This window comes from Haemorhous mexicanus, chromosome 9 (assembly GCF_027477595.1).
Source record: "Haemorhous mexicanus isolate bHaeMex1 chromosome 9, bHaeMex1.pri, whole genome shotgun sequence".
Lineage (NCBI taxonomy): Eukaryota > Metazoa > Chordata > Aves > Passeriformes > Fringillidae > Haemorhous > Haemorhous mexicanus.
Window position 1 is genome coordinate 22773834 of NC_082349.1, and position 27902 is coordinate 22801735.

The 27902-nt window shown below is 39.2% G+C and overlaps 1 protein-coding gene across 9 annotated transcripts in view; it reads left to right on the forward strand.

Moving 5' to 3' along the window:
* Window positions 1-2231: 2231 nt before the first annotated feature.
* Window positions 2232-27902, forward strand: part of KCNT2 (potassium sodium-activated channel subfamily T member 2) — a 115358-nt gene continuing 89687 nt past the window's right edge. Inside the window, exon 1 of one of the 9 annotated variants that reach the window (XM_059854482.1) lies at window positions 2232-2376. Coding sequence is in view for 8 of the 9 variants with exons in the window: in XM_059854479.1 (XP_059710462.1) it covers window positions 2857-2951 (95 nt within the window). In the remaining variant the exon portion in view is untranslated. Of the gene's footprint in view, window positions 2377-2709; window positions 2952-27902 lie in introns of those variants that run through there. The other 8 variants (XM_059854479.1, XM_059854481.1, XM_059854475.1 and 5 more) reach the window with 8 other exon arrangements.

The following is a 27902-nucleotide window of genomic DNA, read 5'->3' on the forward strand; positions in this document are numbered from 1 at the left end:
GAGCATCAATGGAGGGAACAGGGCAGAACTGTGTCTGGCAGGACAGGACTATTTCAGCACCTCAGGTGACCAGCAACACATTTAGAAGTTGAAAAAGAGCAGTTTATCATGGCCAAGATGCTTCTCCAACTCTAATAAAGTTTGGCTTTGTTTTACCTGAATAATTTTAGGTATCAATACCATCACTAAAGAATGTCCCAATGAGCGTCAGTAATCAAATTGATTAATTATGAAGAGAATCTTGCAAGCATTTTGAGCAAAATAGCAAAACCTAACCTGGTAATCTGATTTACTTTATTACAGAAGACTGCATAATTCAGATTTAGATAGAAGGGCAGAACATCTTGAATTAAGAACAGTATTAATAACCCGTGTTTCTCTCCATATACACCCCAATTGTTCAAGAAGTCCAGAAGCCATCTGCATTGCTTCAATCTGTTTTACCTATATGCCATCCAAAATATGGTAACCTAAAAAGAAAGGCCAAATACTTCTTTTTGTTCTTTCTGTAGCTGAGTATGATCCAGGATTTAAACCCAGACACTAGCAGTAAACTCAGATACACAGTTCTTAAATGCCCTCTCTTTCTCAGACTTCAGAGTCAACTACTGAGAGCTACCCACCTGCACCCACTCTGACAAACAAAAAAGGATGGAACCATTAAATCTATTTTCAGTCCCCAAGTCAGGGTCACAGATGCTTCTGACATTTCTCAGGGCCAGAACCATCCCAAAAGCACAAACCTACATTTGCTCCCGAGTGTGGCTCACAGCTTGTCTTCAGCACAAACACCTAACAAGGAACACCTGGCTTGAGCACAGTGACCCAGTGTAATGGCTCATAAGCAGCACCTGTCTCCAAGCAGATGACTCAGTGTCTCCTCTGCTTGAAGACAAAAGCTGCCCAAGTGTTTTGAGTTACTAATCAAAATATTGGATTTAGCTGACTAAAACCTCTTTTCTGCCCAATTTTATACACTTAGAGCTTTTCAGGGGGATCAGGCATCACACTGTCAGACATGTAAAAACTCATTTTACATTGCAAAGAGTTCCTATTACTTGGGAGCACAGAATTAAGCATCTGTATAAATTACATGACTATAGCCTCAGTAATGAGTTTGTTTTCTATTAGCTCTGCTCAACTGCTCGCCAGGTTGCTCATTTCCCACTCAGCTATTACCTGTCTGAAGTGCATTTCCATGGTAGAAAAAGAGCAAAAGCTTCTCCTGCTACTTAGCTCCTCAAGTATGAAAACACATGTTAAATTAATCAACTCAGGTGGAAAAATTAATGAGGCTGCTAGAAGATAGAGTAGAAACACCATTAATTTCTCAGCCAGTCTAGGATTCATAGACTTCAGAAAGTCAGCTTAACTGCTTTGCTTTTATAACAAAACATTGTACACACAGGCTTCACCCCACCTAATGTTTTGGTGAGATGAAAGATAGGCAGGGAAAGGAAACAATGTTTTCTTACAAGAGAGAACCCCTTCAGCTGGGGAAGCAGGTGATAAAGAATAAAGCGGGCAGCACACAACAAATATTCTGAAGAAAGATCCTGGACTTTTTTAAAATTAGACTTTTAGAGAACTGTGACTTCAGAACACAGCATGGTAAAAGTGGCAAGAATGCAGATGCAGAATAATTCACTATTTTACTTATTTCCGATATCAGCCAAAGCAAAGAACAAGTTACCTTTGAACTCTTGCCACATACATCTGTTTTGCTTCACCTAACAAGGCTTTCTGAGAAGCACATTGTAAATGCTGAGTGCAGCAAGCTGTGAAAAAGGGTAAGCATCATACTCCAGTGATCCCAGCGTTTTACAGGGAGTCTACACCACAACTCTCTAAAGAAACAGCAATCACCGAAGCTGTGCTAAAGAAGCAAGGAAAGATGCAATGACTGTAACAACAGCAGAGACAATCTGAGTCCTGAATTGAGCTACCTGTTGGTTACCTGAGGAAATCTTTGTATCACAGCATGGAGCTCAGAGCTGGATTCTCAGCAGGGCACATTGCTATGCGATACACTCCAGGCTACCATACTTGGGCTGATCCTGCGTGTCTAAAGTACTTTTAGAGTGTCTCACACTCACAGGCATTACCTGCAAATCTCGACTATGGGAATAGCTCAACTTCTCTGTGGTTTTTCTTTTTTACAGGGCCCGCACCACCTGCTAGGTCCAAGAGCAATTAAGCAGAGTCAGAAACTGACGGAACGCCCGGCGGGCTCGCACCCGGCGCTCCAGAGGAGCTGGCTGTGACCAGGTGTGCCAGGTTACGGCGGGCAGCGGGCGAGGGAGGCGGTGGCAGCCCCAGCCGTGCCCAATGACCCCACGGGCACTAACACAGCGGGCTCTGCGGGCGCTACCTGAGGTAAGACACCCGTTCCTCACGTTTCGGGGCCTACAAAGATGCACCCCTGAAGCAGCCCCGGGAGGAGGGGAGGAGGCAGGGAGCTGCTCGGGGGGTGAGGCAGCTGCGGAGCCCGGTGTGGTGCCGCCGGCCCGGCCGCAGCACGGCCCTTTGTTGTGGGCCGCGGCGGCGCGCTCGCCGCTCGCTGCGAGGGTGGGCGTGGGCGGGGGGCGGTCGCGCCGCCGCCGAGGCCGCCGCCCGCCGCCACCTGCCTCCCCCCGGGGCGGGACTTGGCTCCTGGGGGCGAGAGGCTCCCGCCGAGCCGCCGGGGACCGCGGGGACAGCCCCGCCGCGCCTTTGTGCGGGGCCAGCCCGCCCCGCGCCGCTGCCGCCGCGCCGCTCCTGCCCCCCACGCGCCCGGGCGGGTCCGGCCGCTCCTCGGGCGGCGCGGCGGGGCTTCCCCTCTCTCCCGGCCGGCCCCCGCCTCCCGCTCCGGGCAGCATGGTGGACCTGGACAGCGAGGTGCCGCCCCTGCCGCCGCGGTACCGCTTTCGGGACTTGCTGCTGGGCGACCAGGGCTGGCAGAGCGACGACAGGTGAGCGCGGGCGCGGTGTCCCCGGCGGGGTGGCGGGGCCGGGCAGCGCGCCCCGAGGGCACCTCCGCCCGCCGGAGCGAGCGCGGCCCCGGGGAAACTTCGCCGGGAATGGGGTGCGAGGGCCGGCCGGGGCTGCGGTGCCGCGCCCCGCCGCAGCCGGGGCGAGCCGGGCCGGCGCCCCTGGGCGAGCGCGGGGCATCCCGCGGGCTGCGGAGCGCTCCCGCGGCACGGCGGGAGCAGCGCAGGTAAGGATCCCTGTGAAAGCGTCCCAAACAAAACATGCTTATCCCGTTTGTCCAAATAATTGCGGTATGCTTTCGGTGTCCTATACCGGGGCTTCTTCACATGCAGTTTCTTTCCATGCCTGGATCCTAGGCATGGACGCAACTGCCGTGATTTTATTCCTTTATGAATTCTTTCAAGTCTGTCAGCGTCTTTAATCACACCCGATAGAAACAGACTTGTTTGTTTCAAGTCAAATGTTTTCCGTAAAATCATAAACAAAGAGCTCTTTACATTGAAAGAAACAAGCAAACCATGTGCATGTGGGTCCAGTTTCAAGATGTTGAATGAACAGCGTTCATGAACAGCACCAGCATCATTCCACTCTGCCGGACTATACAAGCTTGTGTCTCAATAGACTATTACATGATCCCATCTTGCAAAATTATGTGTCATGTCCACTTTGTACTATCACACTCTTGTAGTCAAATGTCAGAAAAGCAAAATCGGCAACATATTGGATAGATTTTAATTCAGGATATTTGAATTGTCAGAGTATGTCTTTAACTTGGCAGTCAGAAACTTTTGATTTTAATGCTGTTCTACATTCGTCAGATTTTCACTACTTTTCCAAGGAGAGATAGATTCTTATTGATTGTTGATCACAAGATTATGCAAATATGTAACTAAATATTACCCTTGTTGAGGAGAATATGCTCTACATTCAAGCAGTTAAGCAAATGCTGTTTATTCAGACAGTTATGAAATAGTTAATGACATCATAATATAGTCACAAAAATGAATGCTGTTGGTTGGAAATGACAATATTGTAACTACATAATGGAGAGTTAAATAGTATGCTTATCAAAGCATGTTTTTACTGTTTAAAAAATGATAAGTATATTGTAATGTAGTCATTACTTTGGATCCTTTGAGATTTTAGAAATTGCAGTCTTAGCACCTTTCACCTGCATCTCATTTCCTACTGGCATAGGAAAAGACTCCACAACCTTTCTTATTTTAACAACTTCTTTTATTTGTTTTGGGTTTTGACGGCTAAAATTTACAAAATATGCTTTGTATACCTTTTTGGATCACTCTGGGGTTTAACACTTTTTCCGTCTCTAGTTTAAACTTCTGTCAGGTACTTCCCAGATGCCAGTTGTTTGACTTGCACTTCATGAAGTTCCCTTCTATGGAAGAAGCACGATCTGGTCTCAAACAGCAAATAGTGTAACTGCACAACCCAGAGCATCCTTTTAGCTATTGTTTATTTCAGGTCTATGTGCACTTAACAAAATCAAAGTAAATAATCCTTAATACAATCTTGATAGCAAAATTATAGCACAAAAGTCTCCCAGAGCATGGTTACCATTTGGAAACTCCAGCAAAGAACTGGTGAAAAATTAATGGTCAATTTTAATTATTTCATTAATATTCCAACAAACATTACAAGAGAGATCTCTGGCACAATCTGAAAAATAAAAGTGTAAATGGCTTTCTAGATCTTTATGCACTGTCTGTGCTGAGGCTGGGCACAGCTGCACAGTGGTAGGAAGGTGTGCAGGGAATTCCCCACAATGCAAGCAAGACTATGCTTTACATGAGGCTGTGACAGCAGCACGTTCTCCTCCAGCTCTGCAAGTTACCATAGCAGTGCTTTTGGATACCAGCTGGAACTGAAGGAGAGCCTTTCTTACCAAGATCTTGTGTATTATCTGTTGTTTGTCTGTCCAGATTCTTACTTTTCTGAACTGGAGGCTATCATGTGTAATACTGAAGTATTCATTCCTTCCTATGTTGCTAGAATATTGCTCTCCATTATAGAAAAAGCATGCATGCTCTGCATAGAAATAATGTCAAGTGGAATATTTAGAATATTAGACATACTTCCAGAAATATTGAATGAGGAAGACTGCAGACCTATGGGGACCCTGAGATCAGCTTCTTACTAGTTTGCAAGATTGGTAATACACAAATATATATTATATTTGCTTTATTTTCATTGCGCTCTTAGGTAAATGGTTCTTGGTTGGTTTTGGTGAAGCACATCCTTTGTATTCTATTCTAAGCAGTGTGCAATATAAAGGTTTTTGTAACCCTTCAGTTGAGTGGCTGTTAACTATGAATGGAATATCTGCATACTGGAACACAGTTAAAGTAGCCTTATAGCTACTATAGGCTGCACGTGATCAAGATAGTTCATTTTAGTTATTGGACTTTGGCTGAGATGCTGCAAATATTTTTCTGCCTGTTTCCAGTTCACTGCAACTTTTTAATTCCACTTGCTCTCAGCTCTGGCAGTGTGATGTTGCAGTGTGAGGTTTTCCATCTGTGAACTTCTGGTCTCTTACCAGCCAAACTCTGTCTTGTGTAAGTTCCATTCTCTTTTTGATCTTCCCAGTCTGTTTATCCTTGGGGGATCTCTTCTCTCCTTCCCTTGTGCCCTTTCTGGAATAATGCTTGATTTTTGCTGATAGGATCCATCTCCTGGTTTTCAGATGCTTGTTGGTGTTTTAGAGCAGAGAGGAGATGGAATTATTCCTCTTATCTAGGATTCTGTGTCACTAAATCAGTTTTAATAGCATAGTTTGCCATTATATGTCACATGGTAGTATTTAATAACAAATGTTACTGAAATTATGTGACCTCTCCTCTTTTTGTTGAAATATATATTTTTGACATAATCATAGTTCAATTTTGAAACCTTAGTGGTTATGTTTCTATAGGGCGAGAGTTTGATCACCTATTTCTTTTAACTGATTCTGTTAATTTATAAAATGTACATGTGCTAAAATGCTTAGCTGGTTGTAACAGGACTCTCATTCAGGAATTTTATTCTTAGATATCTACCTGTTTGAAGACAGCTTTCTATTTTTTTTTTTTCCCCTTCCTGGGGACTTCTATAGTGGAGCTTCATTCAGACTTTTCTTTTTTTTAGCTATCTAGTTCATGATCCATTCCTCACCTGCATTTCTTCAATACAGTAACATCCATCTCACTGCTTTGCATTTCTGTCCCCTCCCCCCAGAAATTCTGCTTTCATAGCTTAGACTCCTAGCCAGCCTTGCAGTTGGCTTCAGTAGCAGATGGGTTCTGGGCTGTCATCTTCCACAAACCGCCAAATTGGATTGTGTATTATTTTTCATAAAAGAAGTTGCTGTGTGCAGAAGAACATGCTGAATCTTTGACAAGTTATTTCGTTCAGTAAGAAAGCTACTTTGAATAATTTAGTGGCATTCTTTAATTTGCTGCTTTAACATCCTTTTTTTCCGAAAAAAAGGATGTTAAGACCAGTTTTGGTTTTTGCAAAGCTTAATTTTCAAAGGAACCTGTTTCCCTTTGAAAACTGGAGATGAAGTTTGATGCTACACTGCAGTCATTTTATATGGAGAACAAGGCAGCTAGAGCATGTGTGTGTGTCAAGTGGGTGAATTTTGTGGCAAGTAGGGCAATGGCTCAGGTTTCCTCTGGCTTTGGAAATATCCCAGGCACTGGGCTAAGGATAAAGAGAAGATTGGATCCTTGACTTTTTCACTTGTTCTGTAAATATTGCTAATGTCCCTTGGCGAATCTGCATTTTGCTTTCATTATTGAAAGTATCTGAAAATGAAACTGACTGTTTTGATTTGCTGGATATTCTGAGATGTTTATTGACCTTCATAATGAAATTTACCTTTCGGTTTGGCTGCTGGGAAATGAGCAGAAATAGAGGGGGAACTCATGTGGATAGCACAACTGTTCACCTGTTAATTCAGCCAGACTTCACTATGTTGTGATTGCAATAGTAAACTATGCAATGAAATGTTTCATAACCCTCCTGATCATCAGTCCTTATTCTTACCAGCTGTGTTGAAAGGCTACACCAATAAAATTAGAGGACACCCTGCCTGGTGAAGAGGTGACACGTTCGAAGTTGGTCAATTGCTGCAGAGGAGGGATAAAAGAGAATGTTTATTTTTAGGTTCCCGTGTAAGTTTGGGAAAGCTACAATGAAGAGGTTTTTGTGTACATAAATAGTTACCACATGCTTCAAAACAGCCAAACCACAGCATGCTAGAGGTGTAAAGAAAGAATTCCAAGTTAAAAATGAAAAGCATTTACATTCTCTCCATATCACTGCTTTTTTATTAAGGCCTTTAGTATCTTGCAGAGCACAGTTTACCTCACATTTCTTAAATCATTTATGCCCAGACATTTAATCCTTTCTTTAGAAGCTCTTGAAGATATAAAAACTGTGTTTGGTTTAGTGAATTCTAGCAAGACCAGAATGTTTCCCACCATTGAAGCATGGCTGCTTATTCTGATGAACTGTTCAAATTCTCCTCTGCCTGCTCTGACGAAAATGTCTTGAACTGTGCAGGAATGGTTTGGCAGCTGGAGTGCCCAAGGAAACAATATGAACAGATAACTTGTGGGTAGTCCAACCCCCACCTTCAAAGCATCCGATTTCATAACTTTTCTATGTGCTGCTGCAAGATATTTTTACAGTTTCAGTCATGGAACAAAAATTTACATTTTCCAATTCTGTAATTTTTTTTTCTATTCTGTACAGATATAACAAGAACATTAACTGGTACTGGAAATTCATTTCAAATCCTGCTTCTGTATTGAGATTAAAATTTGAGTCATTTTGCTACAGTATATACTTTAATTTTAAAACTACAGAGCTAAATTTTACCTTTGTGTAAGAACTGTTCTTACACTGAGTACTTATAGAATTAAATTAAAATCAGCCCTCCATTCTGGTGTGCTTTCTGCATAAATGCACATTACCACCTATCTGGAAAGGAAGGAGATTCACATAATACAGAACACCTCCACACATCACTTGGACAATTGTATCCTGCTGGCTGTCAGGTTGACTGGTGGCTTTCAAGGAACAGCTCCCCACTGTAAATCTCAGAAGGCACTTGAACAGTCATTTTTCACGGTGTGAATTAGTGAGTGAAGCCTTCCCTTTGCCTTTCCTTTTGGAAATCACCTGAGATTGTTAAACTAAAAAGGGATAAAAAGCCCACACATTTCTGATTCAAGTGATTTAAAACAACTGAGTCTAGATTCAACTTGTAAAAAATTCTATTATAATTTCCTTAAAAGAAAATTCTATTACAGTTTCTTCAAAATAATCCTTCTCTTTTCTTCAAGAAATACTTTAGTCAATTTGGCATCCTCATTTTAGAAAACATGTTAGCTTACAGGAATTCTTTCCTTTAACAGAAGCTACAAATAAAAGGACTTGAGCAGATATTGTCAAATTTATCTTAATTTGCCCTTGTAACTAAATTTTCAAAACCCATAAAGAGATTTAGAAGCCTAAACTCTAATGTAAACGCTTGATTTTGATTGAAATTGCACAAGATCTTAACAGTCAAATTCTCTAAGAGAGCAAGTGCTTTCATACCTTTCAGTCAGACTCTGCACAGTAGTAGCTGAAAAGTTTGAGTTTTCCTAAACCCTGAAAAAGCTTGCTGTGTGTACAGGCCAAGCTGTTTCTCACTGCTTAAAAAAAAAAAAATAAAGAAAAAAGTTGATGTTGGTAGAACTGCTGCATTTACTGCAGCAAAAGGCCTGAGTTTACACTCTTGTGGGAGGGTTAGGAGCACAGGCCCAGGAAAGTAAATTGTTAATATATTTCCATACTCACCATCCTTCTAAATTGGTCTTGACTGGGTCCCTGTAACAGATCAGACCCCTGTGTGGAGGCAGAGGAAGTAATGCTTTTTAGCAGGCAGTGCCATTCGCCTCATTCTAACTTGTGTTTTACCATATGCATTGTTTCTGTGTTCCTGTATTCCACTTAAACTAGCCCACACTGTAGAACTGGGGAAGGATATGGAAATATTAATTTCAGTGCTGCTGTGACTAGGTCTGTCCAAAGAAGATGTTGGTAGCACATCCCAGCAGAAGTTTTATACTGCACAAACCATTTAAGTGTCTCATCTTGAAAACTCTCACAGACCAAGTAGTTTTCCTCCTCTGGGACAACATGATGCACAGTTTGTAAATGTACTTGGTACTTCAATCATTACTTAATTATAGATTTATTGCTAAAGCTCTTATTTTTCCATCTGCAAATTGACACATACTGCTTTACATCTGGCAGGCTCTATAAGACTCCATGGGGAGCTAAAGCAGTTCTTTCCCTCCTAATTTTATGATTATTATTCTATCACACCCAACGATTAAGACTATTTTATAATAGTAAGTTCTGTGCTGCACTCTGCCTTTCTTTCATAGTGACTCTTGTATAACAAATGGTAGCATTGATTCATAGTCTTCCCTTTATCCTGTAACAAAGAAATAGATCACTTGGAGCATCAGAAATGTCTGCACTTTCTTTTATAGAAAGAGTAAAGTGGTAAAATCTGCTAACCATTTCTGTGCTATACGTTCAGTTTCTAGACTTCACAATCAAAGGTGATCTTTTATCTTATCTGAATTCTGGCACAGTATGCCCAAATGCTTATACTAATCCAGTAAACACTTTAAATGTGGATTCTTCACCTTCTTTCCAAGTAAATGAACAAGTTAAGTCCTTCCTGGAGGCCTCCACTCCATGGTCCCATAATCTGTGTCATTGGAGAGAATGCCATTCAAGAGCTCTAAGTGTTCTGCAGCATAGAAGATTTGGTGCAGAATGCTTTAAAACAGCTGTTAAAGATTTCAGCCTCCCCCGTGCAATCATCTGCTAATTATGTTAGCAGTCAACTTCCTGGTGGGAAGTAGCAATAAAACAGAAACAGTCATTAGGAGACAAAACCCAGTGTTTATCCTCACAGATAAAAACAGTGATATTATTATTTACTCAGAGGTATCTTGAGGGACAAATCCTGTCTCCTCTTAGGGAGATACCTATTAGGAAGTGCAATATTTTTGTGGTGGAAAGCAGGTTGCCCACTCTGTCATTTCTGTGCCTGTCTTGCCACGTACCAAGCTATGGAAGATGTGGAAGGAAGGCATTAGGTTGTGATCAGTGCAAGTTGTCTACTGAGGTAGCAAAAAAGAGAAAGCTGCCTACCCCTGTGCCTGGGTGTGACAAATCTCCTGCCAGGTTTAGCCATTAATAACTGCATCTCCAGCAGCCACCAGCACAAGGGTCATGTGCCTGGCAGGGGCAATGACACAGTTTGAGCAACAGTCCTCACTGGGGGATAGCTGTGCCAGGAAAGTCTGGATTCTGTACCCTGAGTCAAACCCCTTTGGCATTTTGTAAAGAAAAGTGTTTTGCCCTTTAGCTTTCTATGATGTTAAAGTTAATGGCATTTTCTGTATTCATAACTTACAGACCTCCTTCACAGCATAGTGATTGTTAAAATATGTAATAAGGAGTAAACATTGAAAAATGGCCTTGCTCATTTATTGTTCTGAATAGCCAAAAATGTTCTAGAGGTTTTATGTTTTCCTCTCTTTCTCTTGCCCTTGTGGCTCAAGAACACTGCAATACAGACAAAACCAGGGTTACCAAACCTAATCTGAACCAAATGCCAATGGGAAAAAAACCCCAACCAGCTGCACTGCAAATGGAAAACTCTGGTTCTACTTGTCGCTCATGAATAACAGCTTGTGTTGATATGGTGCACAGCATTCCCTGACCCTGGAATGGGATTTAGTTTCTCATCTTCACACCAAATTCCAAAGAAGCTGAGGGCACTGGTCATGTATCACTGTTGCCCTGTAGTTCTCACCACCGAGCAGAGACAGCTCTAACAGAGGGACTGAAGGCTAAGCTCTATATTTAGCTCAATGTACCCTTTTGAGAAGTGAGCAAGCAATGTTTTCACTGTGTACAGCAGTCTAGAATTTGGTCATTGTTCAGAGGGGTTTCAGTTCAACAAATATCTTCTGAAAAGCAATTTTTGTAGATAATGTCCAGTCTTTAATTACTGTTTTGCTCTCTCAGTAGTAATTCAAAGAACATAATACAAACAGAAAAAGTAGAGCAAGCTACTCTGTGATGGGCAGATGTTGATTAGTCAACCTCATTTTATAAAGACTATCAAAATTTAAGTAGATTTTTCACCCACCTAAAATTCTCATCAGAGAGAAGCTAATCTCACGAGAGCCATTGCAGATGTCCTGTGTCTCTTTGACACTGAGGACTGCATTCAAACAGTGACCCACATGATTATTCATTTTTGTACCAGCATTGACCACAGATTGCAAGAAAACTACAATTTAGCCTAAATGGTACAAACAACAATCAAAATGCACTGAGTTAATTTTAAAGATTAGTTTTCCCTTCATTTTTTTCTATTTTTTGGCAGTTCACAAATCACAGTTTGAGTTCAGAAAAGAACAGCAAAGTGAGTTAAATTCATGCAGCATTATGAATGCATTTAAGACAATTAATTGTGGCAGTCACTGTGACCAGCTCAACTGGTGATTCAGAATGTTGGGGTTTCAGTGTGATGCAGCCAGAGCCCTTCATGTAGGAAGAACAAGGCTGGCTCCTGGGAATGTTTCAGATTATGGAGGAAGTACCTCTGAGCAGAGAGGAGAATTTCAGGAGCCTCCATGGGGCACTGTGCTGGGATATAGCAAGGGCTAGTCTGAGACTGTTGTGAAGACCTCAGGTTTTGCTCCTAATTTCAAATAAGAACAAGCTATTAGAAGATCACAGTTACCAAGATTATAAGGTGGATGTCTTCTAAGGCAGATGAGTGGGAACACAGAGCTGTGTAGCACCCTGCTGCTACTTGACTTCAGGCTAAGCTGAACTGACCATTTGGAAATTCCTTCCCTTTCTGGGATGGCAGAGCCACTTTACAGTGACAGAAGTGGCCAGATGGAGAGAACTGGGAATACTGAGAATATTACTGTGCTTTCTTGTATCACCCTAGACGTTGGGGAATTGGCTGTCAGACCTGCTGGCATCCATACAACCTGTTCTGTCCATGAACACAGACCTCTCCTCATTGTGTCCACATATCCCACCTAAATCTGATCAGCTCTAAGGCCTAGGTCAGACTTGCAAATGAGATGACAGAACAGCACCTGTCCCGACCCACCTTACTGATACAGCTACCTATAGGGATTTTAAATAACCTGACTGGCAAAAAAGCCAGCAAAATCTGAAATTTATGCATTCAATTTGGAAGTTATATTTAAGGAGAAAAAATAGTGTTTACATTGACTATGCCAGTATTGTGAAGGCACTTGCTAAATGATTTTTCTAAGTACACACAAGGCACATTTTGAAAGCTTGACGTCATTATTCTGAAAAATTAAATACTGGGCAAACTACTCTGCCAGCCATAAAATGGATGAACAGCATTTTACTTCAGAGAGTACTAAGTGTTATTTAATATGAATAAAGATGACAGAATTAAACTTTTAAAATATTGTGAAATTTGATATTTTAAATTTTTCTAAAACTAATGAAGAGATAATTAAAACCATGCCTTATGATTAATCAGGAAGTCTAATAGCTCGCTCTGAGTAAGGAGACTGAGATTTATATGAAGTAAGTAATTATGTGTACCCTGTTAGCTGTGGAGAGAACAGTATCAGACAGGTGACATTTTAGAGATAATAATGACTTTTAGAGCACTTGTTCAATTAAGCGTTCAGAGTTCTTGAATCATTGCCACTCCTTAATAAGACATTTATAATTTATATGAAAATTTTGTAATTTTTTTCCATGTAAAACAATAATCATGTCTGTGCATCAGGCTGCATTTGAAAGGAAGGAATCAACTCCAATCCACTGTTAGATATATTGCACTGTATACGTGTGTTAAGCTGCAAGTATTACTTCAGAAATCCTACATGTTTTATCCTCCATCTGGATGCCATCATTGGAGCCAAAGCAGCTTTAAATACTAGAGAATGAAGACAGATCTGTGTCAAGGTGCAATTCTTTTGGAAGGAGTCATCAGCAGGAAATGTCATCAGCACTCTTTTCCTGATGATTTGGTAGAGGAAGTGGAGTCTCCACAACCTTTATCTGTGGAAGAGAGGAGAGACTGTCTCTGTGGGAAGCATCAGGAGAGACACCTCCTGTCAAGTACTGGGTTTTTGGTTTATGTCTTTTCCTGAGTCTTTGCTGAATGCTCCTTCTCTTTGTATTTATCTGTTAAATACTCGCCTGTTGTGTACGTGTGCTTGTGCACAGCTCCCACCATTTCAGGAAAATTGCTATAATCTGATATTCAGCCCTCTATTACTTCTCAGAGTTGTTGGCATTCTAATGGCATATTTTGGGGTGTTGTCTAAGTGTTTCCAGATTGCATATGTGGACTGTCTCAATATGTAACTTTAAAAAGACACTCCTTTTTATAAAGTTACCCTGCTCCTGGGCATGTGTAAAAAGCATATGTGGTATAATTTTTTTTTTTCTTTTTCACTTTTTAACACTTCAGCTATAAATGGAATCTCAGAAAACTTCTTTCTAGGCTTGTTAAGGTGTCTGTGGGAAGTTCCTGACAAATTTCATTTGACTTCTTATGACTTTTTCCCTTCCAGATCAGGCATGGCTCCCATAATTTCTTGCCCTGTAATAAACAAATATTTTTAATCTAAGTAAACCTGTGGACAGGTGGGGAAACGAGCAGAGTACAGAAAAAAAAGACTTAAGCTTTTAAACTAACTTTATGTATTGCCTGTGGTGTCATTGTCTTGCATCCTACCTAATCCTTTCCACCTAGAAGGGAAAATGTAGCTTGGAGAAGAAATAAGCACGCAAGGAAAAATTAGATGATCTCATGTAATGTTATTCCATGCTCCTGCGTGTTTTGTGACAATGGTCAGTACATAATTTTGGAATATGATCCAAAAGATAATGGCGTAATATTTTTAGTTACTAAAAACTCTAAAAATAGTAGAAATATAATATTATTACCTTTAAGAGTGCTGTTATTAACTAGTGATATTTCTGCTTTGGGAATACTGCTGGCTATGATTAGAATCAAGAAAGAGCTCTAAAAATTAAACATCATTGTGTATTATTTTGGGTGTTTTTCCTTACAGATAAATAAAAAACCCTAATAGCAGCTCTGTTCCTTATTTGCCATGCTCTCCTCTTTTCCTAGTCACTCCACCTCCAACAGATCTATAGTTGAAACTATGAAACTGTGAAAGCCAAACACCAGTGTCTTACCTGTGAGCTTGCCATGCCCCCTAAAGTGCATTTGTACTAATTGTCCATCACTAGTGTACATTACTGCCAGAGCTGTATTCCCTATGTGTCATTGAAATACTGTACACCTACTAAATCTACATGAAGAAAGTTAGCCAGAAAGTGTCCTGACAGTTATGGAGGATTGGGGCACATATAAACTGCTTTTTAAGTAATTTGCAGAGAGATTTTCATCTTTTCATGTTGAGTACTGCCTTCTCCTAAAGAGGAGTTCATTTCATGGGTCTCAGTCTTAGTAGAAGAGGTTTTTTTCCATTGAAGTACCAGGCAATACAGTATCATGACTTCTGATCAACTTCATTTATTGCACCTTGATCCAGTGTAACTTATTAAGGCAGCAGATATAATGCAGAGATTTCCCAATATCTGGAAACCTCAAAGCTAGCTTCAATTGCCTTTATCACTAGAATAAATATAGGCATAATAGGTAACATAGAAACACAATTGAAACAAAAGTCCTGTAAATTCTGTGCTAAATTTTTCTCTATCAAATGTGAGATAATAGTTTATTACTCTAAGTCTCAGTTTGATAAATGAGTCATGATAAATGCATGACTACGTTTTCAGCCCCTACAGAGTTGGGATGCATGTATGAATAGTTGGAATTGGAATATATGTGTTCCATGTGTAATTGGAAACTATCCTGTGCTACCCTATACTGAGGCTCATGGGGCATTCTGCCAGTGTACCCCTCTTATTTTATATATTTTAAATGGCAATGCATACTGTCAGTTCCTAAATAGAATATTTCAGGTGACAGCTTAGCCACCAGCATTTGACAATCTAAAAATATTCTAGGAGATTGAGAGGTTCACAGATAAGACATGTATCAGTCAAAATGTTGAAAAGAATATGCTAATTTGTTGTTATTCAGTATTCTGAGGATGGAGGTGCTTTGGGTGCTTCTGTAAATACAACCTCTCTACAGGTCCAATGCTAAACAACAAGCAGATACAGCAGATATAAAAATAATAACTGCATATTGTAGCACTTGGTTTTCTGGCAAACCTTAGCACCAGATCCCATTTCAAATATTATTTAAAGAGAATGTAAACTGGCTAATTTGGAGGATCAGGAGTCTGGGAAACTAATAATATTAAGAACCAAAGTATGACCAGTAATTACTTTAATTTCACTAATTTTAATTTGGAAAGTACCCCAGGCTGAAGTTTACAGTGCCAAATAATAAACTGAAATATTCTTTTTACTTTAAAATGTAATTTATTATCAGAGATAAGCTAGCATTAAAGTAGGTAGCATTTAGGTAGCCAAGAGGAAGTTCTGCTCTCATTAACCTTACAAAGAAGTCTCTCATAAATTACTACAAAGCTCTTTAACCATATACAGAAGATCTAAATCTTACTCTGAAGTCTGGCTGAGATTTTTATAAGTTGTTACAAAGATAAGCATAAAAAAAAATTACATGTCAAGTTGCTCTTCAGAATAAAAAAAATGTAGTCATATGTGTTTAAAGTTAGTTCAGTAGCTTCATTGAAAATTTGGTGATTTTTAAAGGCAAGATAGAGAGAAGCCAGAGTGGTATAGAAAATTTCTCATTGGTATTTGATCATCTCACCCATTATATGGCAGCATAAGTGGGATGGCTGGATAAATGCTGAAATACTGGCATAGATAGACTCCATAAATACAATAGGAATGCATTTTAACAGTATATTTGAATATATCTGAGGCACATTTTTCCGTTTCCAGAGGAAAAATAGTTCAATACAGTCAACTGGAATAAAATTAGTCTATTGATAAATTATACTAATTTCCTTTTCAACTGTGCAGAATTGGAAAAAAAAAAAAAGATTCTGAGAAAAACAAAACCAAAAATCCAGGTAGACTAATTTATTTCATCTCTGAGTCTAGACTGAATTGGCTGCAGCTTTCTCATCAAATTCCCCCAAGTCAGCCATTATTGCACAGCTTCATTAGAGAGAAGAATCCAGAGCATTTTGAAGACAAGGCATTTTACACTCCGTCATTTTAACTCAGACTGTTTCATTCACATTTTACTGACTATGATGTACATTTCACAGCACTCTGAGCTATGAGAGCCTGATTTTGTAACTTTTATCTATTTGTAGTTTTTGTGGAAACCTTTTAGAGCTGAAGAGTAGAGTGCTGAAATAAGCAAGTGACCACAGACAACATGAGAAGCCCAGGCTGCAGCAGGGATTTGAATCACAGACATGCAAGAGAAGGGCGTGTTTGCTGTTAGTGCCTATGATAAAATGAGTGGATTAGATGTGTAAAATGTAGGTAGCAACAGAACCCTTGTCTTCCTGCTCTTCCAGTGAAGTTGGTAAACTACAAGTCCTAAGCTTTGCATTGCCTTTCAGATCATTTTTCAGACTTCCAGCTGTAACAATACAGTTTCAGACCCTTGGTTCAGTCACAGAGGTACCAGGAGAGAAAGATGGACAGAGCTGTTAGAAAGGGAAGAAAAATTATGAAAGGCCTTGGAACTGTTTGATTTTCCAAGTTGCACAATCCTGGAAATTGTTCATACTTCTTTTCCCTTGTTAAAAATATATACCCTCCACTTGCATTGCAAGATAAAATCCTAGGAAGGGGTGCATGCAGTAGAATATCAGGAAACCTGAGCTTCAAAAGCTACTGAAGCAGACTAATTTCCTTATAACAAAGGGATGAAGATTGAAAAGTGAGCACAAAAATCCAAGTTCTTACCTCTGCTCCTGCTTTATGGAATATGAAGATGAATTCTTAGCCAGTGGTGAGACAAACAGGAAAAATCTCATTTAGTGTAGCAGAATATATGTCTGCTTATGGGGCAATTGTATATGGGTCTTTTTAGCATCTCTATGACCAGATGCACAGAGGTCAGAGTCTGGTTAATAAATATTCATGAACACATTTTTACCTAAACAATTAATATATACACACACCATAGAAAGAGAGTAAAGTATATTGATTTACAATTCCTTTGAGTTCAACTAAGTAGATGTATACAATTTGAAAAATATTTATTAAATGCTGTTGCTTTAGTGTTCTCGTTGTCTGGTTCCAAGGCAAATAAAGATTAATTTTTCTTTGCTTTATTTCTGCTTTATAGATGCAAGCAGCCTCTGCTTTGCTATGTCAATAAGAAGTTACCTGTTTTATTCTGCTAGAAGGCTCTCTGTTCGTTCTATGTGTACATTCTTTTATGAAACAGGGGTTTGTGCTATATTTTTTTTCAAGTTGTTACCTTCTTATTCAGTAGGTTCTTTTCCTCTGTGACTTTTAAGCTGATTTATTATATTAAAAATCCAAAAAGTTGGCATATTTCTGAAGTATTTTTACTGATCCGAGGCACTCACTTTATGATATATCAGAACATGTTTATTTTAATTTTTGTGTTGTTTGCTTCTTTTCCTTTGTATGAGCATGTGATTTTTTACCTTCAGTATCAACCTCTAGAGAACCTTTTGAAATGCCTTATGAAAATTTTAGTACATGATGTTCGCTTTAGACTTCCCCCTTATCTATCTCTTCCAATTATCTCATAATGGAGCAGAGTGCTACAGCTCATAGTCTATTTATATCTGTCATTTGCTTCATTCTTAGTTTGTTCCCAGGCTAATCCAACTTGTAGATCTTGGCATGGGTGCCATTTATTCTTTTTTCATCTCTTGTTGACATGCTAACCAGTACCTATATTTTTGTCATTCTCGATGCACATTATGAGAATATTTTGGTTCGCCTTTTGCCGTGGTTTTATTTACCTGCTATTTTTAACTTTACTCTTATCTGTGGTTACAAAATATGTCAACTCAGAGTCTGGCATTGGAGCCTAGACACTGCAGAGAAACAGAGCAGCACAGGATTCCCCTCTCAAAAAGAGTGGGGCAGAAGTCAAGCCGTGTGCAGGGAGTAGATGGGGCACAGGACCAGGATGTACAGATCAAATATGAATTGAACAATGAAGAATTCAGGGTACTGAACAACCCTTAATCTGGAAGATATATGACACTTGAGAGACACTGTTAGAGGGTTTTGAGCTTGGCTTGGTTTTCTAAAGACATTTAAAGACAGCAAACATGAAGATGGAAGAATGAATGCAGGAGAAATGGCCAAGATTACAGCAATAAATGGAACACAGCCTTCCCCTGGGCAGAGCAGTGGCTCAATAGCCTTCAGGTGTAGATTTGTGTTTGTGTAGTAGTGTGGGACAGGGGATTTAGCTATTGACTCTGGCTATCTGCAGCTTCTCCAGAATCAGTTTAGCACAAAAATATGACCTGTAAAAGCCTCCTTTTGGGAATACTGTGTTTGTGCACCTTCTTGTATGTCTGAATTGCACTTCTGACTACGCCTGTAAAAGGATCAATTTTGATTTTATAAACACTACAAATTGAAATAGGGAATTACAGAATGCTTTGTTTTAGTAACCTAGCAGTGTATAATGCTGTTTCAGTTGAGGCTGTAAATTTACACAGCTGAAATTTAAGATTCTTAGTTTTATAAATGCCATTGTTAAAAGGGGGAAAGCTCTTGCAATTTTTTATTTTTTTTTTGCCAGCCATATTTGTCTTTCCTCAATTAGGTTTCTTTTAAAACTGAAGAGAGTCTGCACAAAGGCAGACTTAGTCTGTTACTTAGCAGAATGAACTGGTCTGTTTGGTCATTTATTTAGCAGACAGTGGTAAGCCATAAAAGGAAATAATGTAAGAGCAGAGCAAGTAACACACTGTTGCTGATTTTAATATAGCCTCATTCTTTTATACTCCCTTTCTGAACATTTCCCTCCATCAACATATCTCATTTCTACAAATTTCCATTTAATCTTAATTTTGTTCTTACCATCAATATAGTTATTATTGAAACAAGTCATCAGCATTTTCCCAGTGACACCCAAGTGGTCCACATGCTGTGTTCTGAAGTGCTAAAATGTGCTCTGGAGCTTTTCTGTTAGTTAACATTTACAGGCAGTGTCATTAAGAAAAGGTGGCAGAAAAGCATTTGTAGCATCTTAGCCAGGAGTAACTTGTGTTTGTGAAAAGGGCTTTGAATGGATGGTTATTAATGTGGTCAGGTAACAATGTGAGGTGTTCTGCAAAAACTACCTCTGTGATCACAGTTAGGAATGCAGTTCCATGAACATCAATCACCCTGCACAATCCTAGAGCAGAGCTTTTGGTTGTTGTCTCCCCACCCATCCTTTCTTCCCATTATTTTGTTTATTTGGACATGCAAGAATTTGTGGCAGCAAATTTCTGCTGTCCTTTACACCAGTGCAAAGAGACTGCAATCACTGTCAGTCAAACACTGCAAGTGCACTAGGGGTCTGTTTTTTCCACTGTCCCAGAGTGCTTACTCCTGCTCTACCTTTACATTAGGTGTAGGAATCACAAAGATGAGGATGATCAACAAACTGATCTGCTTGAAATTCTCCAAAGGAAAGAATATAGACAGTCTCCAGTTAGAGCAAAGTGCCAGTCAGACTAATGTAGAAATCACCCATTTGTAGGGGTGTGAGCAGAGACACTCTCCCTCACTTGTACAGATGGCAGCTTCTTCCACTGGTCATAAAACAACAGCCTCACTTGACAATGTGCCTACTGCTGTCTGCCAACAGTCAGCACAGCCTGACTTGGGTGATGTGGAGTTTGTATCTGGTTTGTACACAAATCTGTACTGGTGGTTTATCTGATAATGAGCACATCAAGTGTTGGTTGGTCACTACTGATAGATTTAATGATAGCTGGCAAGCAGTCACATTGTTGAGAGCAGTGAACTACGTGTTCATAAATAATCAACTGTCTAGTTCCAAATGTAAATCAAACAGCTACTGTCTCTGTAAACTAAAAACTGCCTAAATGACTCTCCTGAAAGCCTGATAAACATCCCACAGATGATTAAGTGAAAGCACACAGCTGACTATTCCTTAATGATTTTGCTGTTTCTGCAGAGGTCCTAAATATATACTTATAAAAGAGTCCATGCTGAACACACACACACACACACACAAGCACAGACAATTCCCAAGTTGTGTATGCCCTTGCCTACAAGTTTATCAGTCATACACCTCATGTCCTGAGCCCCTCTGCAATGCCAGGCTCTGGCAGAAGCTCTCGAATAGCAAGCTCAAACCAAAGCCCAAGGCTTGGCCCTGTCCTCCTGTCAGGGCTGCTCTTTGCTGCTCTGCAAGCTGCAAGAGAGGGAACCTTCTGCCCTCTGCTCCAGCAGCCTGAGCCTGATGACACTGTGTGCTTGCTACTACAGACACTCAAATCATGGGGCAGCTGCTTCTATTTGCTACATCATAAGGCTTTGCTGCTGTTTCCACAAACCTGTGCTTAAGCCTTTTTGAGGTGGTTGCTCACTGTGACTCCTTTGTAACATTTTTTTCTCAAACTTTTATGTTTCTGTTTGTTTATCTTCTAGTTATGTGGTTTTTTTAAAGACACAGCTGGAGAAATAATAAGTGCTATCATTTTGGCCTTTGTGGATTTCTGCTGCAATAGTGATTTGGACTTCTATTTACACTCTGTTGCACTACAAGGCACCCGTCAAGCACAGTTTTCAGAAAATTTCTATGGAAGTACCATAATCTTGTCAGTCCTATATAAATAAACATGTTTACATTGCAATGTCGATATGTACAAGAATTTACCTTGCACATAGCACATCTCAGCCAGCCTTGTTTGTGCAGTATGAGCTGCTCTGAGCCACTCTGCTGCAGAGGGCCCTGGAGAGCAGCTTTGGCACTTATTCCACACTCATCACATCCCTCTCCGGAGGGGATGAGGAGGTGACAAAGCAAACTGTGCTGACAGCTAGGGGGTGGCAAGAGGAAGTTGTGAGGATTAGGGATGGGAGGAAGGGAGTAAGTAGCAAAGGTGATAACAGGGAGTGAAATTGAGCACTTATCTTCCTTGCATCTCCTGAGATGAAGGGAACAGCCAAGAGGTCAAATAATGGGAATCAAGGATGCGTGTATCACAGGTGTGGAGACTGCACACAAAGGCTACAGATAAGAGCACTGAAGACTAAAACTTCATTCTGGTTAAGTCAGATTTAAGTATATGAAGGTTATTGTGTCTTAGAAGTTTCACTGCTTACTTTCCTGTGAAGTGGCAGTAAGTCCACTGGTATCTGAAAATGTAGCTTTGTACCTGGATTGCTTATGCAGAAAAATGGGCAGGGGTGAATTGTAGACTGAGTACCAAACTTTCACTGGAGATGAATTTTACCTGCAAGATTTTTTCTGCCACAGAGTGAATAGTTTTTGAGAGAATTATGTGAGTCAGGCTTTGAGGCATCATCTTATTATCACATTAGAGGAAATACAGAAGGCACATTCTATTTTAATTGGGCCAAAAATCCCAGGTAGTGCTAAAATTGAAATGAAAACAAAACAATGCTTTGGTTGGTGAATGCATTTTCCTTGGAAAAACTGAGTCTACTTCCTACTTAAAGAACTGTAAAGAAAATATAAAATACAATTACCTCATTGAACAAAATTTTCAGAGGGAAAAAAAGGACATGTTTTTGACATGACATGTTGACATTTCTATCTTAGAACATTGCATTTCTGAAATTTCTCTCCTTATGAAATGTTAATCAGTGGGTAAGACTCCATATAAGATTGTGTAAATTCACACTGAATGCTGTAGTTTAAGACCATTTTTCATAAAGCTCTATTTCCTCTTGGGTAGGTAAGGCTAATATTCCCCTATAATTTACTGTGTCATTGGGAGAAGTGTAGATTAACTTACTGAATCCCAATATATGAGTTTGGAAAAAACCCCAAAGCCTTCAAAATACATTTTTCTGACTTGATATAATTGTATTGTGCATTTGTTTCAGGAAACACTGAATAAATCCTTGGCTATAATTGAAGACTGCCAAGTATAACTAGCATAATACAGTAAAAAAGAACAAAAGAAGTAAAGCTACCAAACAGAAATAATAATAGAACAAGATGGTGACAATAAAAAGCTGTGGAATTAAAGTCAATATGCTTTATTGAATCTCACATTGACCACTCAATTAAATGTAAAATACACAATGTAAAATACAATGTACAGTTGACATAGAAAGAAATTTACCTTTATTTTGGGTGAAAAATACTAATTAAGTGCTTTAAGCAATAGTAAAAATATTCAAACTAGATATTTTCCTATTTGGTTATTTTACTCAGCTTTAAGTGAATAGAATATTCCATTATTCTCAGTGATTAGATCAAATCTGCTAGGAAGGGGGTTCTGGTTTCAGGTAGCATATTAGCAAGTCTTATTTAAAATAATATTTTACACTTGGTCATGTGATACTTTAAAATGACAGATTGAGATTCACCCACAAAGTTTTTTTGGTGGTTTTTTTTTTTATTTTTCTATCCATCTGCTTTTTTACTTCCTTCTGCTTTACTTCTGCTGTGATTTCAGAAAATTAAATCTCCTTATTTCAAAGTAAAAATAAAACTGGGATTAGCCATCTAATCTGTGGGGATACCAAGGCGCTCAGCCTTCTACTTGCTGTTTTTGAAAAGATGAAATCCTGAAAAATGAGAACTAAAAGATAACTTACTGAAGAGGAGTAACAGAAGAATCAGAGACTTAGAGATGAGAAGTAGAGTTTAAATAAATAGTGATTTGAATTTCTGGGGTAATCAGAAGCAACTCAAGTCACTTGCAAGGGACCCAAGTGAGAAGAGTTTGCTCAGCATTTCCTTAGTGTGAAGACATGGGTTTATCCTTTCTCTTGTTAACAGGAGACCAGAGTTCACACAGTGTCTCTTGCTGGTTTAAGCTCTGGTCTATTACACCTACACCAGAAACCCCCAAACCAACCAAACCAAAAACCAAGCAAAGATGGCACGTTTCATTCACAGGTATTCCTTCACGTGTAAGAAAGGTGTATGGACCTGTAAACTGCCATACCTAAAGTAAGCAATGAGCCTCTAAGATTTTTATTCATGTAATTCTTTAGACATAACAAAATCTACCAGAACAGTTTGAGGCTGTTATTTCTCTGAACACCTGTTTCTATCTTTATCTGGATAATCTCCATGACAATGTCCCTCATCGTGTTTACTGCTTGTTTTCTAAGAGAAAAGTGTTAAATGGGGGGCAAATTGAATCAAAACTTATTAAAATAAAATCTACAGAGAAATAACATCACATGTTCAGTGTTTGGGTAGGAGTGACTCAACTCCATCGCTACCATGCATCTCTTTTGGACATAGAGTGGATATTTTTACAAGGGGTCACCATTAAGTTCCTGTTGGGCTTGAGGAAGAAGGATTTTTAAGGGCCAAAGCACCAAAACTGAGATGTCCATGTGGCATTTAGGCAGTGCTGCAGAGTAAAGCCCTGATATTGGTTGGGTATCCTAATCTGCAGTAGTTGATGTAGACTGAAAGCTGAGGGAATAATTCAAGAGGAGAGAAAAGGTAAACATCTCAAAAGACAGATTTCTCATAGTCATGAAATGATAACTTTAAGAGTAGTGAAGTCCAGAGTCTGAGTTACAATTCCAGATGGTGAGAGTGTAAGGAAGAAAGATGTGCTGAAAGCAAAGGTCTGTGTAGGGAATTAGAGCAAAGAAAAAAACCCCATGGGTGGGACAGTGTGCCATTTTCTCAGTGTTTTCAAGTCAAATAGTGAAACTGTTTAGGCCACAGAGGAAGAAGGAAAAGGTGAAATCTGCAAGGAACTAGAGAAAAGGAACGGTTGAAGAAGGGACTGGAGGTTTCCTTAAAATTTGGGTGGAAGAACAGGGAGAAGGAGGAGGAGGAGGAATGAGAGGACTATGGACAGTAAACTGTGGACACTGAGCATGGATGAAGTAACAGGGAAAAGGTTTCAGAGAGCCAAAGAAAGAGACTGGGGGCAAGAAGGCAAATAGATGGAGGGCTGCCAAAATCCTTTAACTACCCCTGACCCTGCAGGCTTTCTTCAGCATAGACATGGCTGTGTCTGCTTGGGAAAATAATTAATGGGGTTTTTTTGAGAGAACAAGAGTCTTACTGAGGTAACAATTAGTTGGCAGCATTGCATACACACAGAGGTTTGGTAAGCAAAAATAAATACCTCCAAATGAAAGGTGTGCAGTGCTCAGCACTAAAATCCTGTAGTAGAAAGTACTGTTAAATTTTAACTCAACAACTTGAGATGTGTTGTTATTCTAAGAACAGTAATTTCTGTGTGTGAGATGCTCGTGCAAACTGCCTGACCCTGTGTGTGCCTCACCTGTCACAGAGGGGACAGAGAGAGTGCTGGGCTTGCAGGAGAAGGATCTTTGTTTTAGATCAACCACTGATAAGGGATGAGCAGCTGTGATACAGAGGAATAGAGTACAAAAAAATAGCTTGCAATGGGTTACTTTGTATTTTGATCTTAATGTACTAATACAATTAAACCCAGGCTGGCAGAAAGGAGCTATCACAGAACACTTGACTTCAACAAGTTCCTTTCAAGTCTCTTTTTGACAAATAGTTGCCACTATTATAAAAAGAAAACAAAAAGCAACAAATTAACTATCCTGCTCCTCAGGTCTGGATAATTGGCACAACTCCATAAAACTGAGCAGTGCCTGGAATCAAACTCATGGAGCACATCCTGTTACTCAGACTTAGCCAGTAGAAAAGCCTTGCATAATGGATTTTCATTTCAGCAGCTCTGTGCTGTATATATCCTACATGTGAAGTATTTTTGCCCAGAAGTTAAAAGGAGCTATTTTTACATGCAATAAAAATATTTCAAAATATCCACTTCCTCACCTTGTATGGAAAAAAAAGTCTTTAAAAATCTACTAAGCATCTTCCTTCAGTGGTTTTCTTTGAAACTTCAGCTTCAAAGTGCACTATTTCTTAATGCATCATTCACATTTGTTTTATTAACTTTCTCTCCTTAGCTAACAGGCTTACAACAGAAAAGTATATTTGCAGTAAAAAGTCAAGTGTGTGAGGGAAACTACTTTGAGATTTCTTTTCCCACAGTAAAGCATCCGTATATTTTCTCCTTTAAGAAAATTTCTAAAGACAATTACAGATTGCAAACTCATTCTTTTTATTACAACACCATTACTAGAATGGTGAATTCTTGATGGATTTTCATGAATGCAGGAATGAGATAATTTCCTCTTCTGAGTGTGCAAGACTGTGACTAAGGGATTAACACAAAAGTATTATTAATTGATTGAAAATCATGCATGCTACCTGCTGCTGAGTCTCATCTCTTGCTGTTAGTCTTCCCTTAAAAACCTTTCCCTCAAAGGAGTGAAAAAATTGAGATATTTTCCACAGAAATGTTTGATAGTGTCATTTCCTCTCTCTGCTGCTGTAATATTAAATTGCTGCCATAGACCTGTATTGGTTTCACAAAGACAGTTTTACATAACTGATTGCAAAAAGGAGCATGAAGCTGGCTGCATTCAGATTTCAAGATACATTTCTATTTATATCCATAAAAATATAGACATGTACTGTCTAAATTGTAAGGAAGATACTTTTAATTAAGGGCTGAATTTTTTAGCATTTGATGTTTGAACAGTTAAGTAAAGGAAAAGTTTGCCTTGACATAGAAAGTATTTTTTTGTAGTTGCAGATCCAAATTTTTACTGTGTGCAAGCTGAAAAATTTGGTTTGGCCAGTTTTTTTTGCTGTCTTAGTTTTGTTTCAATCAAAGCAGCACTTGTGGTAGGGAGACACTAAAAAGAATTTGAGCGTAAGATACAGTTCTGATCTCTAAGATTATTTATGCATCCTTGATCATATATTTTATAGCTTGTTATTAACTTAGCTTATGCTTTTTCTGTTTCATTAAAGCAGAGAATTATTTACAGTGACACTGGTAACACCTGCTATCTATAAATCTATTACTTATGTTGATGTTAACATCCAATTACATCAAGTGAATATAGGTATGCCTGGAAAAACATCACTAAAGAGTTTAACTCAGATTCACTGATATGAAAGGAAGCTTCTAACTAAAAAATCCCTGTGGAACCTGTGTTCTGTCATGTAGTTTCCCAGTGTCAGATATCATAGAGAATCTACGAGACAATACTGCACAAACACACTTCTGCAGAGTGCTTGGAAATATTTATTGGTTTGTTCCTAGTAAACTGATGCAAATCCCCATCAGAAAATGACCTTATACCTGTCAGTTTTAAGTACTCTGCACTTGTTAGAACCATGTTTAAGAAAATGCAGGACCATATTGCAAAAGTTAGATTTCACCAGCACAGTGCATGGCAAACACCTTCAGTAAGTGTGCTTACTGTGCTTTTAAAACAAGAGTTCTGAGTGCTTCAGAACTTGCAAAACTTCAAATAGAAGTGTTACCCATGACAGTCATCCTGAAAACACACTAATCCTTTTCATGAAAGCTATAAGGAAAAAATACCTATTTCCTTTTTTGCTGCAGTAAAATAAGATCTGATAATAGCAGCTGACTTTAGCAATTCTGGTGCTTCATTTTTAAGCACCCATCTATACCCTACATAATAAGCTTTCAGGTCTGAAATCTAACAGGATTTCACATATATTGAATTGGCAAATCCCAATAAAAAACCTCCATATTCCTTTCCTATTTTGAGGCTTTCTTTGTAGGAAAAAAATGAGATGTCCTTTTCGAAACAACAGATTTAAATACATGTAAGTGTTTTTCTTCAGATTGGCTCTGTTTGTACACTTAATACCTTTTCTTGATTCCAACATCAATAAATAGTAAACATAAACATTTACAGCTCTTGGCATGCACGTAGTGAGAAATCCAGCTCATACTTTCATTTGTGAAGTGATTATTTCTGCCAAATCTGGTTTTTAACATGAAAGAACGACGATTTGTACCTTTGAGGGTGCAAGATCATACTGTTACTATAGTAAAGTGTGGCTCTGGGGTTAGAATGACATTGTAAATAGCAATGGGAAAATGCAGGAAAAATGAGTTAAGTGGCCCGAGCACAGAGAGATTGGTCCCAGTGTTTTACAGCCACCAGCAGTGGCATCCCTGTTTAGGTTTAAACTAGTGATGACCACTACCAATGGTGTTGAGTTTTAACACACCACTCTGTGTTTTCAGGACAATAATATAACTTCAGTAGTTTTTGCTACAGGTGCATCATGTATTTGTGCATTTTTAACACAGCTGAAGTAAAAGTCAGTAAACATAAGACCTGTTCTTTTAGCATCCAAAAGCTTTTCATGGAATATTCAATGCCAGCTACCTGCACTGAAAAATTCTGAAGCTGTTAACTGACTGCATAACCAAAATCTTTACATTCATCAACCATTTCTCTCCCTGTAACCACTCTGAAGGAATAGCATTTTAATCCTTCAGCTTGACTTCCTTCTGGTTAGGGTGGACTATCTTTTACAGGAAGATAAACATGTAGCACAAATCATTAAAACTACATTTTCAAGTTACACTATAAGTACAGAAGAAACCCAAATCTATTCTGTAGGCCAGGTGGTCTGCATGTACATATCCTATCACCCTAATCTGTGTGGTGGGCCATTTTGTCAAAACCATTTGCTTGCAATCAAATTTCAAATATCCTGCAACAGAGTAATCAAGTTTGATATAAGTGCATCCCAAGAATTTCACTCCCTCACTTGAAACACCCTTAATAAC